The sequence below is a fragment of the Tenrec ecaudatus genome, chromosome 4 (genome assembly GCF_050624435.1).
Source record: "Tenrec ecaudatus isolate mTenEca1 chromosome 4, mTenEca1.hap1, whole genome shotgun sequence".
In the NCBI taxonomy this organism is placed as follows: domain Eukaryota; kingdom Metazoa; phylum Chordata; class Mammalia; order Afrosoricida; family Tenrecidae; genus Tenrec; species Tenrec ecaudatus.
In genome coordinates, this window is record NC_134533.1 from 40,467,694 (window position 1) to 40,488,222 (window position 20,529).

The 20,529-nt window shown below is 44.8% G+C and overlaps 1 protein-coding gene across 1 annotated transcript in view; it reads left to right on the forward strand.

Moving 5' to 3' along the window:
* MPPED2 (metallophosphoesterase domain containing 2) overlaps nt 1-20,529 on the forward strand; it is a 210,567-nt gene that overhangs the window by 59,654 nt on the left and 130,384 nt on the right. The window contains exon 3 of the mRNA XM_075548390.1: nt 4-185. Coding sequence (XP_075404505.1) covers nt 4-185 — 182 coding nt within the window. The remainder of the gene's footprint in view (nt 1-3; nt 186-20,529) is intronic.

The following is a 20,529-nucleotide window of genomic DNA, read 5'->3' on the forward strand; positions in this document are numbered from 1 at the left end:
TAGGGTCGACCCCATCCCATATGACACTCCAAAACCAGCGGGCCACACGCGGTTTGTGTGCATCTCAGACACACACTCCAGAACAGATGGTATCCAGATGCCTTATGGGGACATCCTTCTCCACACAGGCGATTTCACCGAGCTGGGACTGCCCTCAGAGGTTAAGAAGTTTAATGACTGGTTAGGTAAGGAATGATTGCGTTCTGGTGCCCCCAATTAACCTTTCCCGCCCGAGTGTCACTCACTGCGTCCTAATTGAATTAGAACCCTTGGACGGGAGCTCGGCCATTTCACGTATGATATGCGGTGGTGTCTAGCTTGAATCCCATTCTGTTAATTAAAGATGAATTTTTAGATATTTAATTTTACTGTGCATCTTTCAGCGCCTGGCCTCGGTGGCTCTGGGGCGAAGGGACGGGAGGCTTTGAAACCCATCTCCTCCCGCTCATTCTGCTTTAATGAGGGGATTCGCTGGCACGCACGGGGCCTGGGATCATGTTTTTAATTCATTGGCACTGCAAGCCTTCCCAGATCTTAAGAGCAAAGATGTACAAATGATCAGCTAGTCGGGGAACATTTCTGCTACGAAATGAGGGAGGATGTTTATAGACGTCCTTATCTGCAGGGCCGGGCCTGAGCCAGGGTTGCAGGGAACCTGCGTGCTCTATGGAGCGCTCCTACGTGGGCGAGAAGGTGTCTGAGGCCCCTGGAAAGAGAAATGGACTTATTGTAGAATGCTCAAACCTGGGAAGATCTCAAACTGCCCGATCCACTGTGATATGCATTCTAGCAACTTTGTGACACCCTCGCAGCTTAGGGTGACAGCAAAATGGTGGATTTTGAGGCCAGCAGTTGCCACAAATCAGTACTACTAGACACCTGTGGATTATCCTGAGTTAGATGACACAACAGATTATTTTTTAAGAATACTCTGAGGTGAGAGGGATTGGTGCAAGGGTTCTGAGATTGGAAAGATACCAAAGAAGTATATAGCCAAGATTAAAAATCCCTCTGGATGACTAATGCCACAAATCATGTGGCAGCCAGTAAAAAGGACCAAGGAAAATTAGGCTGTGACTTTACATTTTCGTTTTGCATCAAACTAAAGCAGGATTTCAGAAGAAAAAAAAAATTCTCCGCCCCCCCCCCCGCCCCGCCCCATAACGTGCATGCTTTCATGAACAAGCACAAGTCATGGAAAACTTTTAAAGCAGTGTTTTAAAATTAAACTATCCGTTCCACAAATCATATGACTTTCGTTTTTTGATGTGACTTTGCACATCTGTTCCTATTTTATGTGGTTGACAACAGAGCCGTGTCGGTTCCCTTACTTTGTTTCACGTAAGAGTCGCGGTCAAGTTTGAAAACGTTTGTGTGTAACTTTCCTACTTACAGGTAGTCCCTGACTTAAGGTGGGGGTCACCCATCGCTCGGTCCTAAGTCAGTGGTAATGTAAGTCAAATCACTCGTATTTTTCGTTTTCCTTTCAAGACACAGTTTTGAACAGTAAATTCTGATACTGAATGTCTGCAAGAGAGTATCTGAGAGTAACGTCGGCAGACTGGGCGCAACATAGTATGCAGTCCATATTAGTAATGACAAAATTTAAGATGTACTGAAAAAAAAAAAGTAAACATAAAATAAAGCAAAAAACAAAACAAAACCACAGGGAGTACAGTATAAATACTGGTTCATAGTGAATTGCACACACCCTAAGTTGGTGACTACCTGATTATTTTTTAAACAACAGCCTAACATTCTTATTGTTTAATAAGACAGTTATCTAAAGATGAACGTTTTTAATGGGTATCAGTTTTTTCCCTCTGCTAGCTATTCCTGAGAAGTTCATTTGTCTGTGCGTGTGTGCGTGTGTGTGTGTGTGTGTGTGTGTGTTTCACTTCTGTGGACTTAGTTAACAGGATAAAATACTAAAGGAGTTAAATTATGATAAGCCCAAGGATCTAGAATTCTTTATGACACTTGCTACGTATTGTCACGTGGCTCTCCAAGGAAGTGGCGGCACTTTACTTCAGCTGCAGTAAAAGTCTGTACTTCTTTCACAGGGAGCTTGGCAGCACTGGGTATTGGGGTTTACAAATTTTGTGTGGTTGTAGGAGGTATTCAGCCATCTCATTAAAAAAAAAAAAGCTTTATCAAATAGTTTAAAACCACCTCATTTTTGCAGATGAAATAGAGGCAGAGAAGTTAAAGTGACCCCCTCAGACTCTCTTGGTAACAGAGTGGGGTGGGCCTATATTCACCATCCTTTCCTGTGTACTCCTTTCCCCTCGGTAAAGTTTGCCCGTAAACTTTATTTACGATTCACTTGCAAGCTTATTTACAATCAAATGGCTTTCTAGCCCCTTTACTGCATGAACAATTCTCCGACACGATGATTCGGGGCTGAACGTTTTGATCATTTAAAATTTGCTGTGGTCACTGCAGCTCAAGAGAGGAATTGCCTCGTCGCATCGGTAATGATGGTTTTTAAAGAAAGAGAACAGCGCAGTGGGGAGCATTTACAAAAACACCAGCCCGGGGAGAATCTCGTCATGATCTTGGTTAGGCACCGACACCGGACAGCAAGTTCACCTCTTTCCCCCTTGGCTTCCCTCTGCAGAACCGAGGATTGGTAACTACCTGCCCCTCGGAGTTGCTGTGCAGATTAATCAGCAAGTGATTGCTGCGAGGAAGTTTCTGTGGGCCATTAATAACTGAATGGGGAATGTGCTGAATGAACCATCTACAGATATTTAAAGAGGGGAAACAAGAAGGGGTCAGCGGCATTATTTGGTAGATTAGAAGTAAACACTGGGAGGTTTCACAAGAGAAAGTACTCCATAAATGGAAATGTGCCGTAACTAAGGAAATGCAAGGAGAGGGAAATACAATCCCGAGGCCCAGTTGCACAACCGTTCCTCTTCCTTCCATTTCCCCTCTGATCCTGTGCGGCAGGGAGAAGATGTCTCTGCAGGGGGTGCATAATGTGAGGCCACAGGGAGCCCATGGGGTATGGATGGAAAAAGTCAGAATCTCATAGCTGCCGCCCAGAATAGCTCCCTGTTGCCCAGGCAACCTCAGGGCGTTCAGAGAGTGAGAGATGGTGTGTGATTTCACGCTCCTACTTGACTCCATCTGGAACCTCTCACCTGAAAACAACAAGGGCGGTGGTGTGCTTTCCAGGTGGCCTGGCAGAGTGGCATGACAAGGCAGATCTCTCTAGGCCAGGGTTTTGTCACCGTAGGGCATCCAACTCATTGGCAGGAGACTAATCAATTTGGCAGGTACTTAGAGGAGCCCGGGTGGCATAGTGGTCATGAGTTAGGCTACAGTCCACAAGGTCAGCAGTTCAAAACCACCAGCCGCTCCACAGGAGGAAGATGAGAACTTCTAGTCCCATAAATGGTTATCGCCTCGGTCTACCCTCAGGTCTACCCTGCCCTCCAGGGTTGCTTGCTGGGCTTCAGCATTGACTTGATGACCATGAGTTTTGTTTGTTTTTCTTTAAGACTATCGAAGCAAACAACCCTAAATTCCCACGGTGTCGAGTTGATTGCCCCCCATAATGATCTCCGTAGGACAGAGTTGCTTTTGAACTGAGGTGCTGGAGAAGAATATTGGACGTTCCATGGACAGCTGAAAGGACACCTCTACTGGAAGTACAGCCACGGTGCTCCTGAGAGGCAGCCATGGCAACGCTTATCTTCCGTGCGTTGGCCATATTGTCAGGAGGGACCAGGCCCTGGAGGAGGGCGTCATGTTAAGTAAAGAGGAAGTCCCTTGAGGAGATGGATTGCCACGGCGGCTGCAACAAGGGGCTCAGGCGTAGGAAGAATTGTGTGGACGGGGCAGGACCGGGCAGTGTTTCCTTCTGTTGTGCTCGGGGTCGCTATGGGCGGAACCAACTCAATGGTACCTGATGACAACAACTTGGGGCAGAGTAGACTTACCGCACAGACTTTCCAAAGCTTTGATCTTTCAGGAAGCAGACCCCATGTCCCTCTCCTGTGGAGTGGCTGGGTGTGGGGGTGGGGTGGGGAATTGAACCACCAACTGGTTGGTTCCTAGGCCAGCACCTAATCACAGGCTCCCAGGGCTCCTGTTTAATATATAGCAAGTGGCTAATTGATTTCAAATTGCCCACCTTTCTATTCAAATCTCTGGATGGTGCAAATTGCTCAAGGGCTCTGCTGCTTACCGGAAGGCTGTAAATTGGAACCAATGTGGAGAAGCTGCGGAAGCAAGGCCTGTCTGTGAACTTCCGAGGAACCAGCCCCTGGAAGCCCTGTGGGGTTCAGTTCTACTCGGATCACGTGGGATCATCAAGAGTCAGAAGTGGCTCTCTGGCTGCTAGTTTTGTTTTGGTTGCACTAGATACTGGAAACATCCGCCCAAGTTCCTTACTCTCTCACGAGCTAATCTCGACTTTCTCTACAGTACCAATCCTCTGTCCCCAAAACTTCCATTTTACAGGGGGACGCCTGCAACGCCAGTGGGCCCATGTACCCATGATCATTTACCTTAGGGGGGGAAGGGGCTAACTTCGTCTTCCAGTCTTGCACAATTACCCAACCGACCCAGACCTTGAGCTCATTTATTTTTATCATTTGTGATCTTATGGGTGGATTGTGGCAACTGAGGAAATTGCAGAGTTTAGGCTTGAACAATAAAAGATGCTGTAACACATGGGAGCTTCATGTGGAAGTTGAAGAGCTGTTTGCTCGGGTGCTATTATATGAAGAATGTGCTTAAGCCCTGTTGATCCGGAATCTCTCCAGGACCTGCCAGCTTCAGGAATTGGGAATCCCTTCTTGTTGGGTCAGAGATGATGAGCTCTGGTTAATATGTGCGTATCTCACCAAACACACAAAAGCATTAATACAGGTACTTTATGAGATAAGCTAGCCCGGGGCAGAGTCATATGAAAATAGAACTCAAATGAAGTACAATCAAAAACTGTAGCAGTCGTGTTAAGAGCAGCAGTAATTTAAGAGCAGCTGAGAAAGTTTAGCTTTCAATCATCAATGTTTGATAAGTACCTTTAACTCCCTGCCTTGATTTCCTCATTTTCATAATGGACATCATAGTAGTAATAATGATTCCCCATGGTTGTCTTGACAATGGACTCTGAGAAGAACTCCCCCTGGCTTATTGCGGGACTTAGGGAGACAACCAAGCCAACAGCGTAGGATCCAAAGGCAGAAACTAGAAAGGATTGCTTATTTCATTCTACTACATTTCTTTGTCTTCATGAGCTGCCCTTTAAAAACTTCTGCTCAGTTCTTTTATGTCATCGTTTCTTCTGTTTGATTCGATGTTATATAGTTAGGTGCCACCAAGTCAGTTCCCACTCACAGTGGTTCTGTGTGTCAGACAGAATGACGCACGACCCAGTCCTGGGCCATCGTCACAATTGTTGTTGTGTTTGAGCCTATGGGTGCAGAGCCGCTGTGGCACTCCATCACCAGAGAGTCTTCCTCCTTTCTCGGTGACCCTGTACTTTACTAAACACAATGTCCCTCCCCAGAGACTGTTACCTCCTTTCGCTTAAACAACTCTGTTTTCAAGAACAAGTTTTGGAGTCCCTTCTAATATCTTTGTTTTTCCACCTCTCTGTTTTCATCTGTGATGTCATCCCTCTACTTAACTTGCCAGGTCTTCTTGACATGGGCTCTAAATCCAGGTGGGATGTACTCAGACCTGGAAGTAGAAAAACACGATGGAAGAACATACTGGGCATTTCTCAACTTAGAAGAACTGGAGGAAAAAAAATCAAGTCCCGAGCTGCAATATTGAAGGATTATATAGTAAAATACTAAACAACACAGGAAACATGAAAAGCAGATGGAAGGAATGCACAGAATCAGTGTACCAAAACGAATTGGGTGACATTCAGCCATGTTAGGAGGTAGCTAACATAGGTGGAGGTACTCTCCCCACACCCCAAATTTGAAAAAGCTCCACTGAGTGGAGCTTTCATAATACTCATTTTTCTCCCCTGCTAGGTGAGCATCCAGCAACTCTCCCTGAGTTAGTGCACCCAGTGGCATCTCCTGGGAAGTTCTTTCTGGTCACAGTAAATTTCTTTCGTAAAAGCAGTTTAGCTCGAACCTTGTTTTTTGGGAAGGCTAATTTAAGAGAACACCATGGATCTGTGAAATTTGTTTCCTGCTTGGGAAAATGCCACAGAAACTGTTGTGATGTTGATGTTCCAGCTTACAAGAATAGCTCTTTGGAAGAAACTCAAGTGTATGAGTGGTTTTCTTGTTTCAAAAAAGATAAAATGTTGATTGATGACAAACCTCATTCTGGATGACCATCAACTTCCTGAAGGGACAAAAAAATGTCAACTCACAGTGCATTTGGAGTTCATTTTACCAGATCAGACTGTTAATCAAGCTTTCTAGTTAGAGGTTATGAAAAGATAGTATAACTGTGTGCTACCACAAATTGTGGTAGCCTGATTTGTGGCAGACAGGGGACTGGCTTTGCCCACATGACAATGCACCTGCTCATACAAGTATCTCAATGCACCAGTTTTTGGCAAAACACAGCATGCCTCTCTAGCACCTGACTGTACTCTGTGTGACTTCTTTCCCCCCCCTGCAAATGCAGAGGGACATGCAAGGACAGGGCTTTGACAACATAGAAGAGGTGAAGAGAAAACTAGGGAGGAGCTGTCAGCTATCCAAACAGATGAGTTTGAAAAATGTTTCCAAGAATGGAATAGCAGATTTTACAAATATATTAAGTGTAATGAGAATACTTTGAATGATGATAATATTGTTTTGTATAAATAAATAAGGAGGTTTTTTTGGTGGGGGGGTACCCTCTCATATGCTCATGGTACTGAAAGAATAAGCCCAACCTGCACTGAAAAACAAGTCTTCATGAACTGATGTAAAGCCACTTGGAATGCGTCAGCAAATGGGTACTACTACCTGGCCAACTAATTGGAAGAGATTCCAATTTGTTCCCAAGCCAAAGACAGGTTAATCCAGCATGTTGTGAAAATTAACAAATGCTATTATTGTCACATGCAAGTAAGATTTGCTGATATACATTAAAAAATGGTTGCAGTAATACATCAACAGGGACTGCTTCCCGAAACTCAAGCCAAATTAAAAGTAACATCCCTAGCATCAGATGGATCTTAGCTGAAAACAAAAACTGTCAGAAAGATATTAGCCTGTGTGTTATTGACTATGCACAGCCATACGTCTAGGTGGCTTATCCCAAACCATTGGAAACATTGGAAACAATGGGGATTCACTGTGTTCATGTGGAAAGTGTGTAGCGAGCAAAGACAGTCATTCCTGCAGAACGAGGGGATGCCACCTGGTTTAAAATCAGGAGCGGTGTGCCTCAGGGCGGTGTCCTCTCACTGTGCTCGCTCATTCTCTGTGCTTAACAAACAACTCAAGAAACCGGACTGTGTGAGGCATGGTGCAGGATTGGAGGAAGACTCGTTAATAGACATTTGGCGTTCATATACCAAATACTTGCTTGCAATAAACACTTATTAATGAAGATCAGAGAAACAATCTTCAGTGTGGATTACACCTCAACATAAAAACAGAAACAGTAATGGCCACTGTGGATTAGGAAGCAACATTGTGTTAAATGACCAGCGCTTTCCTTCTACTTGTATCCATAATTAACAACCATGGAAGTAACAGTTAAGAAATCAAATGACATAGTAGACTGGAAAACATACTGCACTAACCCTCTAGCCCTCTTTGAATTTTTAAAAAGCAAAAGCATCACTTTGAGGAGGAAGATGTGCCTGATCCAAACCATGGTATGCCTCAGATGCTCGCAGAAAGTGGACAGCAAATTAGGAAGACCGAAGGAGACTGGATGCCTTTGAATTAATGCGTCGTAGAAGATTATGAATTATACCATGGCTTACCATAAGAACACATGAATCTTTCTTCAAAGATCCTCAGCCAGAAGGGACGATGATGAGACAGCTTCCCTGAAGGAGGATATCCTGTATGGTAAAGCAAATGGTCAGGGCAAATGCGGAAGACCTTCAGGAGATGGACTGACTGACACAATGACTGCAACAGCGGACTCAAATATAGTCACAATTGTTGAGGACGGCCGGACCTTGCATAGAAAGTCACTATGAATGGAACTGACTCAAGCACTGTAACAACTGAAAGGGAGGGAATTGATTCCTTAGTTTTACAGAGAGAGATTGAGCATGTAAGTGGGAGCACCAGGAAGTGTAGGACTGGAGGCCGCAAAGAGGCCAGCTTCTTCACGATGACACCAATCAGACAGACTTAGGCATGAAAGAGTCCTGGGACCTCAATCCGCATCCCTGATAGGATGAAGGGAGCGTGTGAATCTGAGAGGTTACTCGGATAATCAATAGTCACGTGGGGACTGGCTGGAGGTTGGGGGTTGGCTGGAGGTTGGGGGTGGTGTGGGTTATGAGCACTTGACTCTAGATCCTTTATCGTGTGGCCTTCCTGGCATCCTCACAATAATTGTGAAGTTCTAAGGTGCCATTGAGTCGGTTTCAATTCGTAGCAACCCAATGTACAACTGAACTAAACCCTGCCCGGCTCTGCACCTGCCTCATTAGTGTTAATGTCTGAGCCCCTCATTGCATCCATCTTGAAGATCTTTTTATGACGCCCCTCTACTTTGCCAGATGTGCAAGGCCAGGGTAGCTAGAGTGATGAAGAAGTTTTAAAAGTAAATGGTGGGGACAGTAGCATACCCTTATAAACATGAATGATGTGAATGGATGATTAAAATGGCAAATTTTGTGTTACTCATACCTAATAACAGGGGAAAAAAAACCCAGCCAACTACAAGTTGACAAAATGATCATTTGCAATGTGTTTTAATAAACACATTGGTTTCTAATACCACTTTCCTTGAAAGTACCTTTGGGGGGAAGCATTACACCTTGCATGATTTTCCTTGACCTTGCCCCTCTATCCACCTAATTTTTGCCTCCTTGCTCATCTTTACTGTGATTTATTTCACCTCTTCTGCCTTCTCAGCTGCAGTAGATTTTTTAAAAATCATTTTATTGGGGGCTCGTACAATTCTTATCACAATCCATCCATCCATTCTGTCAAGCACATTTGTACATTTGTTACCCTCATCATTCTCAAACATTTTATTTCTGCCTGAGCCTTTGGTATCAGCGCCTCATTTTTCCCCTCCCTCCCCGCCACACTTCCCTTGTGAACCTTTGATAATTTATAAATTATTATTATTTTGTCATGTCTTACACTGTCCGATGTCTCCCTTCACCCCCTTTTCTGTTGTCTGTCCCCTGTGACCAGATTTAAACATTGGTAAAGCGGGACATCAGAAGGACACCATTGATAAAACTCATATCCTGACGAAATAGCCACACGGCAGCCGAAAACTGTAGACCTTAGCTTGTCGTGCATTCTTTCCAAAAATTGGGACTTTTTAAAAACGCTGCGGGACACGGGGAAAACTGTTAAAAATGGGGACTGTCCCACCAAAAGCAGGACATCTGGTCACCTTAGGCTATATGTAGATCCTTGTGATTTGTTCCCTCTTTGTCCCCCACCTTCCCCTTACCTTCCCCTCCTGGTATCTCTACTCTTATTATTGGTCCTGAGGGGTTCATCTATCCTGGATTCCCTGTGTTCCCAGTTCCTATCTGTACCAGTGTACATCCTCTGGTCTAGCCAGATTTGTCAGGTAGAATTGGGATCATGATAATGGGGTGGGGGAGGAAATATTAAAGAATCGAGGAAAGTTCAAGAATTGAGGATATGTTTCATCGTTGCTACACTGCACCCTGACTGGCTCATCTCCTCCCCGTGACCTTTCTGAAAGGGGTGCTCAGTTGCCTACAGATGGGCTTTGGGTCCCCACTCTGCACTCCTCCTCATTCACAATGATATGAAGGTGAGCATCATGGAGTGCCAGTTCCATAGAACAAAATATTCTTACATTGAGGGAGTACTTGAGTGGAGGCCCAATGTCCATCTGCTACCTTAATACTAAACCTATAAATACATGCACATAGGTCTATTTCCCCATCCTCATATATAAGTATATTTATATATGTACATGCCTATATTTAGACCTCTATAAATGCCTTTTGCCTCCTAGTTTTTTCTTCTATTTCCTTTTGTCCCACTATCATGTTCAGCTTTCATTTAAGGTTTAGTAATTCCTCTTGGTTACATTGCCCTTGATCAATCCCCACCAGGTCTCTTACACCCTCCTTGGCACTGATTTTGGATCACTTGTTTTTCCCTTGTCCTTCGGTTTGTTAACAACCACTTCCTTTTCCCTGCCTCCCCCTCTCCCATGTCCCCCCTCCCCCCCAACTGTCGAACTGTTGGTCCCATTGTTTTCTCCTCCAGATTATTTATCCTGTCTATCTTATCTAAATAGACCTGCAGAGATAATAATATGCACAAAAAGCAAGACAGAGCAAAACAAAGCAAGAAAAGAAAACAAGACAACAACAAAAAATGACAAAAAATAATAAAAGCCTGTAAATAGTTCAAGGTCTGTTTGTTGACCTTTAGGAGTGTTTTCTGGTTGAGTCTGATGGGGTGCCATGCCCTGGCCCCAAAGTCTGTTTTTTGGTATTCCCTCGGAACTTCCTTGCTCTGCTCCCCTTGCTGTTCTGTTGCATGCCCTTAATGTTTTGCCTCAGTGTGGTGGCGTCAGATCAGGCACAATTCCCACACTGTGTCTCCCTTTGTAGGGCTATGGGTCCATGAGGGATGTCGTGTCTCACAGTGGGGCTGGCCATATTGTCTCTGTGCATTGGCTGCTCTGAGCAGGGATAGCATCCTCCAGGACTGATGGACCAGGCTGTGTTCCACTCTCTCTTCCTCCCCCTTCATTTGCACCCATGTGTTCTGATCAGACCTGTCCCTCTCCCTGAGCTGTAGCTTCAGTACTGCCCTCTGAAGTAAATTCTTCTGGGGGGAGAGGGATTGGGACCGGCCTCTCAGACCTCTCTACTGGTTCCCTGCTTCAGACCAGTATGTTGCATTCACATCTTGGAGCATTGGGTTGAAGTCTGGTTCTTCTTTCCCTGTGGAGATATAAACAATACCCTCCCCTTGGGTGGGTTAGTGCCTTCTTCCCTCGCTACCCATACCTTATCCCCCCCCCCCTTTCCCCCACCTCCTTTTTAGTTGGCTACCATATGTATCCCTGGATTTGGTCTGGCCCCTGCCATACTACCTGGACCTCACCCCAGGAATGTTTGTATGCAGTAGCTTTTTCCCTATACCCCTTTTGCATTTTTTTTTGAACGCTTACCTCAGTGGACTCATGTTGTACTTGTCCTTTCGTGCTTGACTTACTTCGCTTAGCATATGTCCTCCAGGTCTTCCCATGCAGTGATGTGCTTCATGCTTTTTGGGATGCGTAGCCCTCCATAGTGTGCGTATCACAGAACACTTTGATAGCCTTCCCTGCCGCCATCGAATGTCACGCACTCACTCGCTGCCGTCCAGTCGGTGATGTTCCATAGCGACACTAATGGCTCAGGGCAGATCTTCCTGAGAGCGGAAAGCTCCATCTTGCTCCTGTGGAGTGACTGGTGGTTTTGAACTGTCAAGCGTGCGGTTAGCAGTCCACTGTGACAGTGCCACCAGCGCCCCTTGTATACCTATGGAAATTTCACAAATAAAGGCATTGAAAATCAGTTGTGGCCCAGTGAATTACAACTCTTGGCAAGTCCATGTGCTTAGAGTGGAACTGTGCTCCATTCCCAGTTTTAAGTGGTTGGTTTTTAAAAAGTAAATCGCCAGGTCTTTCTTCTGATGAGCCTCGGGGTGGACCAGAACCTCCAGCCTTTCAGGTTGCAGCCAACTGGTAGCCATTTGCGCTACCCAGAGACTCCAAGTAGGCATTGCTGTGTGTCTTCAAATCCAAACCAGCCGACTCGATTGTACACATGCCTTTGGATTTCTAACCTTCAGTTACACCCACCTAACGTTCTCCTCGTCCCGAAGCATGCATGCCCTTTCACTTCTCCTTCTCCCTGACAAGCCTGGACCTCTCAGGGGCACGACCTTCTCCTCCCATAGCAGTCACTCTCCCTTTGCCGGCCTATTTCAATAGCACATCCTCAGCACCACCTTCACTGACTCGCTTCCCCTGATGAATGGCAATTATGCAATTCTCCCCCCACCCACCCCCACATACTAAAGGACAGTGTGTGTGTAAAGAGTACTCTTCATATACCCAGGCCTGGCCCACACTTGGTACCCAGACACATTTGTTGAATCATTGAGGATTATAAAGATGCAAGACTTTCATTTTGGGCCCAGATTTTGCAAGTGTGTTATACTGTGTGTCTTCGGGTCTTCCACTTTCTTTCCATTGTCTTCCTTTGTTTCCCTCATTCCTTCCCTTGCCTTTGCTTTCCCTTGGCTTCCATTTATTTTTCCTTTTTTCTTTGAGAAACGTATAGCTTCCACTTGATTCTTAATGACTCCTACATGCTCTGCAGAATTGCTTCAGAAAATGTGGAGATTTTGCTTTGTTTCCTGTATTATAATGATAAAGATGGGGTTCCAGGGTGGGCTATTCTTTCAACTGAAAGTTTGCATAAAACAAATCTAGCCAGTCAGAAATCCCTTTCAAGATTGCACCAATGCCCTGAACTTGTAATGATGTGTTTCCCCGTGGTCTGGGCTGTCATTTAATACGCTAAGCGCCGCGGTCTCCAAGCCTAACAGAGGAAACAAAACTGCCTCCAGGAAAATACCCATTCATATTTGTAGGAGCAAATTTGCAGAAGTGGCATGTGGGAGGCGCCTGACCTCTGACCTCACAGGGGAGAGAGAATTAAGATCGACAGGCTGATTCCCACGACGCAGGGGTCAGCTCGCATCCTCTCTGCAACCTTTCTCCCCATCCCGCCCCAGCTTTCTTCCCAAGGCACTCTCTACTCAGCTGGCCTCAACAGCTTCCTGCAGTGGCCGCTCAGAACTCACTGACCCTACTTGATAGTGATGGAGTTTATGGGCGAAATAACAGGCGACAATTCAGATCTGGGGGACCCTCAGAAAACAGTTTTTATTCAGGTCACTTTCTCAGTCTTGTCTGCCGGCAGGTCACTCTCTGGCTTGACCTCAAACTTCTTGGGCTGGTCTTAACAAAGCTCACTTGGCTTTGCTGGGAAATGCCCAGAGGCGTCCATCCCATGCCTGCCCCAAGCCTTGGCCCGAGGGCACTCAGCTTTAACTCTGGGGCTTGACAAACTTAGTGGTTCCACAGGCTGCGGAGTCTGCCAGAAAGACTCTTGCCCCAAGGTGGCCCACTTTCTGGCCTCCTGGTCCGGGAGGCCCACAGAGCCAGCTCCTGCCCATCTGCTATCCTCCTCCTTCTGCTGCAGCCATTCTCTGCTGTGATTCTTCTCCACTTCTGCCTCTTCCTGTTTCTCACTGTCTCCAGTGCTATAGTTCTATCTCTGGGTGTCCCTTTCTGCCTGTGAAATGGCTTATTTTAAACCTAAAAGAGTGACAAAACTAATGTTGTTCAGTCCACCTTATTTGCACGGTCCCACTGCCCTTCCTCAAATGTACCATGCCTTTTATTTGCGTTGTTAGCAAGTTATCCAATCTGTTTGGTGGGTCACAGCACCTCATTTCCATAGTTCCACTCAGTCATTTAGTGGGAGGTACAAAAGCTGTGGCCAACAAGGCCACGTTAAGTAATTCATTACACCACAGTGTGGCTGTAACCAACACCCTGCTTTGTCGACATCCAAATCAACTTTGGTTCCACTTGAAATAGTCATACCAGGAGACGGTGTTCCTTATCCTTGGCCTTTTCTGGAGTTGGTCCTTAGGAAAAGCTTCCATAGCCTCCAATATTTTATTTTTGAATACACATAAAATACGTCCATTCCTGATAATTTAGAAAATGAAGATAGGTGAGGAGAAGAAAACAAAATTACCCGTAGCCAGAGATACCCACTGTTAACACTTATTTCACGGTGAATCTTTGTAGAATATTTTCTTTTGTTTTCCTTTTAATTGTATTTTTCACATCATTTTATTAGGACATAATCCAGACATCATAGGTCTAATTATTATCTCTATAGAGTCACCCAAACTGGGTTTCACATACTGAATGCTAACAAGATCCACGCGTGCTATCAACAATAGCAAAATACAACACAGAGATGCACCAATTTGAAAAACAGAAACAGAAAATACTAAAAACCAGATCAAGCGCTAAGTGTGTCAAATGACTTTAACCAAAATCAGAATCAAAAGATTTTAACCATTCCAGCCATATTTATCATTTTTCTCTACTATCATCATCTCTAATATTCTCAGTCTAGTAACCAAGTTATTCCTATCCCTCGCGTATGGTCAGGGTGGGATCACTTGAGGCTTATTCTATCTGTAAATCCTGTCAGTGTTTTTCTGGGCTTCCACTGTCACTCATAGTCTTCTGCAGACCAGAATTTCATATTTTAAATGCTGATTCTATTCCCTCCTTCAGATTTGGATGATATCATTTACAGTCCTTGGATCACAGATGCTGGTGTGCTTCTTCCATGTGGGCTTAGTTGATGTCTCACTTAGGTGGCTTCTTGTTTGCAGAATATTTTATATTGATGGATATGTATGCACACACAACACAGAAACAGAATGGAGATCTTAGAGCAATATTTTTGTGTAGTTTATTTCTGTTCCTAATTATATATGCATGGATCACTGGCCACTTTTTCATCAATAAATGGCTATACGATTATTTCTCAAAAGGAGTATTTTCAGTATAAATAAAACACATTCACTACAGAAACTCAAACATTTAGAAGTGTGTGAAGAAGAAAACATACATCCCTCTGTAATCCTCGCTCCAGAGTGATTATTATTTGGGATATAGCATTGCAGACATGGTTCTACTTTATGTTTGCTATTTGAATTTCATCAGTAGCGCCAAATCTTCACTCCTTAAAGGTTTTTTTGTTTAGCAATTGCTTTTTTGTAGTAACGGAGCTGTATCTATTCTTGAACAACAACAACCAACTCTTGCTGCACACTCTTGGGTGCAGTGTCGCGCTCTGGTCTCTGGACGTACTCCGATGGGTTTAGCCAGATCTCCCATCGTGTGCACGTCTCTTGTTTCACCCCTTATTGTTCCGTGCATTGTATGGCAGGAACACCCTTTCTGCTGTCTTTTTATAAATGTCTCTCGTGGTTTTCATGGGATATATTCCTAGAAAAAGAGAATTGTTTTTTTCAAATGATGTGGGTTTTTTTTGGTTTTGTTTTTAGTTTTTATTATGTATTGTTAAATCTCCCTCTATAGAGATTGCAATTTCTTTTTAACCATCTCAGTAGCATTTGAGTTTTGTGTCACATACTTTTGAATAGCCTCAGTGGCAGCAAAGGTTCACACTTGAAGGACTTTAAAAAAACCGACTACTTACGGTGACAGCTTACCTGCTCATTGTGTGTGGGTGTGTTCAAAAAGTAACTGATAATACGAAAAATAAGATCACTAATAAATCCTGTTGTTTTTCGATAACTACTCTTATATAAATAATTTTATTGGGAGCTCTTACAGCTCTTACAATGATCCACACCTCAGTGGTGTCAAGCACGTTTGTACATATGTTGCCAACGGTTGTTGCGTGCTCCATTGTGTGGTATGTGTGTGTGTAGGGACGTAAAAGGTGATAGGCTATTAAAGGTTTAAGAGAGTGTGTAGTGGATTACGCTCTCCTGTGCTTAAATCCTGGTGAAGTTCGTGGTCTTCAGTTTATTCATCTGTAAAGGGAGAATCTGTCATGTGGCTAGGACCTCACCCATAAGGATTGTTGTGAGGTTGACCAGTATAAAGGGGACAGACGGAGAGTGGCCAGTGAATGTTATTCAGGCATGCCACGACTCCTTTCTGTTGGGAGTAGAGTCAGTCCCTCCTCCTCTAGAAGAGTAGAAGACGGAGAGGCGTGCAGAGGAGATAGATAGATACTCTCAGGGCAGGTGGCTCGATCGTCCCTGTACCAAGTGCTCCGCCAGTCCATGGTGGTCTGTGGTGCTTGTGGTACAGGTGAGCACTGTGGCCTGGCCACCGAAAACCTCGAGCTGCCTGTCCCCTTTCCAAGCCCCAGACTCTTCTTTAGATCCTAACTACCCTCTGACCCTCATACATAAAGGACCCGGTCACCTCTTTGCCCATCCTCTCTTCAGTCTTCTGTCTTCTCCCTTTATTTGTAAGCAAAACTCCACAAACTCCCTGCCATTGAGTCCGTGCTGACTCAGCACCGCCCTGTAGGACAGAGTTGACCTGTCCCTGTGAGTGTCCGAGACCACACCTGTGTATGGCAGTCGAAAGCCCTTTCTCGTTCCCCCTCAAAGCTGCCGGTAGTTTTTTTTCAGTGCTGAGTTTGGGATTGCAGCCCCACCAGGACGCCTGTAGCCCCTCCTTAGTCTGGCCCAGTCACTCTCCCTTCCAGTATCACCTCCTCCCCCTAGACGCCATTCCTGACTACCAGCTCATGCCTTACAAACTCAAAACATCAGCCAGGTGTCAATGACAATCTTCAGTCTTCAGCCTGAAACCTTCAACACAGCGCTCTTCGGGCATGGCTGGTACCGTTGAGGTTTCTGATGTTTTAAGTAACCCAAAAATTACTGGGACCTGGGTCTTGTGGATGGCAAGTTGGGATACAATGATATAATATAAAGGTGATTGACCTCTAAGAAGAGAACATAGCAGTTCTCAAGGATGATTTCAGAAATGGGGAGGGCATAGGTGTTTATAGACATTTAACTTTATGACCACTCCATTGAGGAGGTAGAAGAAAGAAACTTTAAGAAGGGCAAACAAATTGAGCCTCCCATGATTTACAGGGGTGAATGTACGAGAGTCCATGGAGCTGAAGATTTCCTGATCCTTACTGATCAGCATGTGATATTAATGGAGCTCTTGGGTTTTTAGTTTGCTCACAAAGCCAGTATTTGACATGATGTACTCTTTTCTGGTTTTGATTCTGAAATGGCTTTATCCTACAGTTATAACTTATTTTATAGCCGCTCTCTTTTAAAATTTCAAATAGTTCATTTAATATTTTTGTTTGTTCTTTTGGATGTAGGATTTTTAAAAACTGTCTATGGCTTTCCTGTATGTTTTGTCATGTGAATCCAAATATCCTGTTTTCTTGACTGTCATAGTACAAAATATGGGTCATCAAGTCGAATCCAACTTTTAGATGCTGAACAGGACAGAGCACAACTGTCCCATCAGATGTCATCTTTATGAAAGAAGATTGCCACATTTTTCCTCTGAGGAGAGGCTGCTGGTGGGTTTGAACCGTCCACCTTTCAGGGAGCAGCCAACCACTTAGCCACTGCGCCGCCCAGGCGCCTTTGAAGTAGTGCAGCACAGAATAGTTTAGTGCAAGGAACGGTTGGTTTATGGTTTATTTTCTATTGGGCTTTTTTTTTAAAAGACTCTAGAATCTTTTGTTCCCCCATGGAGTGAATTCCTTCAAAATGACTCATAAATCATATAAAAATATATTGTCTCAGGAAGGACAAAATTAACATTAAGATATAGTTTAATTTGGGTATGGAATTAAGTACGTAAACCTGAGCCCCAACACAGCGTAGTTGAATGTGCTCAAGTAAGTAAAGATTAGATTGTGTTCCATTAGAAAGGATCGTTAGTGACCTGAGGACATGATGGCTGGGTCTTTTGTGATCCATGTGAACCTAATCCTCTGTATTATAGCCAGCCATTTTCTTAAATTGCATTAATTATTATACCTCTAATTTATATGACATCTTTCCTCCAAAGGATTCAGAATATCTTTTGAGTGTATTAGGTCGTTAATGCTTATAATGTTCCAGAGAAGTTGATATGGGCGACAATATTATCCCTGTCTTATTGATGGATGGATGGAAATCCAAAAAGGTGGAAGGACAAACTCGGGTCACATTGGCAGTCACCACAAGAGCTAAAGTCGCTGAGTGATTCCATGGTTCCAGCTTTCCATTGTAAAGAGTCAGGATCTTTTTTCTTTTTTTTTTGGTTGGGGGGTGGGCTCCCCTTCTTTCTCTTTTTTTGAAGTAAGCTTCATTTCCAACAAAGAAGGAATCAAACCAGGGCTTCAAACTGGTTTCAGAATGGCTGGGAAAGGAAACTCTGAATAGATCCGAACTTTAAAAAATTTGCATGGAGCAGAGTGACAGCCAGTGGAGGACTAAACCAGGGGGTAAGCACTAGAGTGAGAGTCTTGGAAGAGGCCTGGGGAGCCCTTTCCAGAGCAGAGGGCAGGAGATCAGATTGTGGCATGGATGGAAGAGAGGACATACATTCAAAGCACTGCAGTTGGCCTCACCTGTGAGCCCAGCACCTTCCTTTTAGAATGCCAGTCTAGAGACCTGTTTGCTAGACAATCCACACACTGCCTTTGTTTTCTAAGAGGAGATTAAGTTTCTAGCAGGATGTCAATCCTTCATTTTTCCCAATCCAATAATTGTCCCGGTTCACTCAGGTATTAAACATTTGGGGCTGTTTTGCTTTTGCTCCGTCAGCCATGATTAACTGGGAAGAGCTGGTTCGAAGGCCTGAAAGAAACGGCAGCAGTTTAACATGAAAAAAAAAAATTAGAAAAGTACTTTTCCCGCATGGGTAACACTCTTTGCATTTCCTGAATCTAAACTGCATCACAGTTAAATCAGTAATAGAAAGAGGAACTCCAAAAATCAAAGCACACCCCAGCAGATGGATTCTGATGCCCAATGCAGGATGGTTGTGTCCCGGAGCCTGGAGGCTGCTCAGGCGTGTCCTCAAGTCTTCAGAGGGCCAGGTCCTGCCTGTGGCGGATGCCGGGGCCCTGGGTGGACGAGAGAGGGAGGTCACTGCGTTACTCTCTAACTGTCAGTATTATTCTCCCCGTTTTCTAAGTTAGGCAACTGGACCTCAGAAGTTTTAAGGGTCATGTTCAATTTTGCGCCTAAGATTTCTTAGAGGGCAGCCCCCCTCACACGAGGGCCCTTCGTCTCCTGGTCCGTTCTTCATCACGTGCTGATTCTGAGTATCAGCCTCTGAGAGGTTAGTTTAGTTATTGGAAGTTTTCTTTATGATTTATGGGATGAAGCGTTAATTGTCGCCTTAAATTCTCTGTGTCTAGGTACTTATAGCTAACTGGGGACCAGGCATTTCTTTGTCGATGGTAGCGGGCTGACACATAGTTCCACACCAACATAACGCAAACCGAGTCGCCATGTCGACCAAATACGGCCGCTCCTTCCTCTGCATCCCTATTTTGACTCGCGTGACACTGTTGGTTCCACATGGGGTCAGCATGGGCCCGGGCAACTCCCCAGCTAATCACATTAGCAACAGCTACTAGCCCAGACCCCTTCTCCGTGACCATATTTTGCCAGATCTCAGTCCAATTCTTCTTTTTTTTACATTTTATTAGGGGCTCATACAGCTCTTATCACAATCCATACATATACATACATCAACTGTATAAAGCACATCCGCACATTCCCTGCCCCAATCATTCTCAAAGCATTTGCTCTCTACTTAAGCCCTTTGCATCAGGTCCTCTTTTTTTTTTCCCCTCCTTCCCTGCTCCCCCCTCCCTCATGTGCCCTTGGTAATTTATACATCATTATTTTGTCATATCTTGCCCTATCCGGAGTTTCCCTTCCCCCCTTCTCTGCCGTCCATCTCCCAGGGAGGAGGTCACATGTGGATCCTTGTAATCAGTTCCCCCTTTCCAACCCACTCACCCTCCTCTCTCCCAGCATCGCCCCTCACACCGCTGGTCCTGAAGGTATCGTCCACCCTGGATCTCGGTCCAATTCTAATGAGACTTTGGAGGCTCAGCCTGCCATTCATCTTTCCTGAAATGTAGTCAGAATCATAGGAGCAATGGTAAATCACACCTCCTGAACAGCGCGCGGAGTTGCGGACTACAGGGACTAGGGCAGCCAGATTGCTTTCAGTTAATGGTGGCCCCTGTGTCCTAGAAAGGACACTTGCTCCACAGGGTTTCCTTAGGTGCATTCTCTCTCTCTCTCTCTCTCTCTCTCTCTCTCTCTCTCTCTCTCTCTCTCTCTCGCCAAACCATTTATTTATTTTTCACATATAGTTGCATATCATGCAGTCCCTTGGTTCAATCCCATCAAGAAGCATCGTACAATCATCCCCACAGTCCATTTTAGAACACTAGTTCATTCTCGTCTTCATTGTTATCTCTACCCCCACCCCCTCGCCACCCCCACCTTTCCCTGCCATACCACCAAGGAACCTTTACGCCGAATGAAAACTCATTCCCGGCCTCTTTTCCTCTTTTCCGCAGCCTGGGAGGAGGTGGCAGCTGAGCACAAACCATCTGTACCACTTAGGGTTCCTTACCACCCATTTGTCATTTACACCTCACAGTACTCTGTGCTTATCGCTTTTATAGACGAAGAGATGCAGGCACAGGAAATAGGGCATCTCACCAGGTTTTGTGTAATGCCTTTTAGTTGCTTAGGGGAAAGTCAGTGGGGACATTCAGCGCCT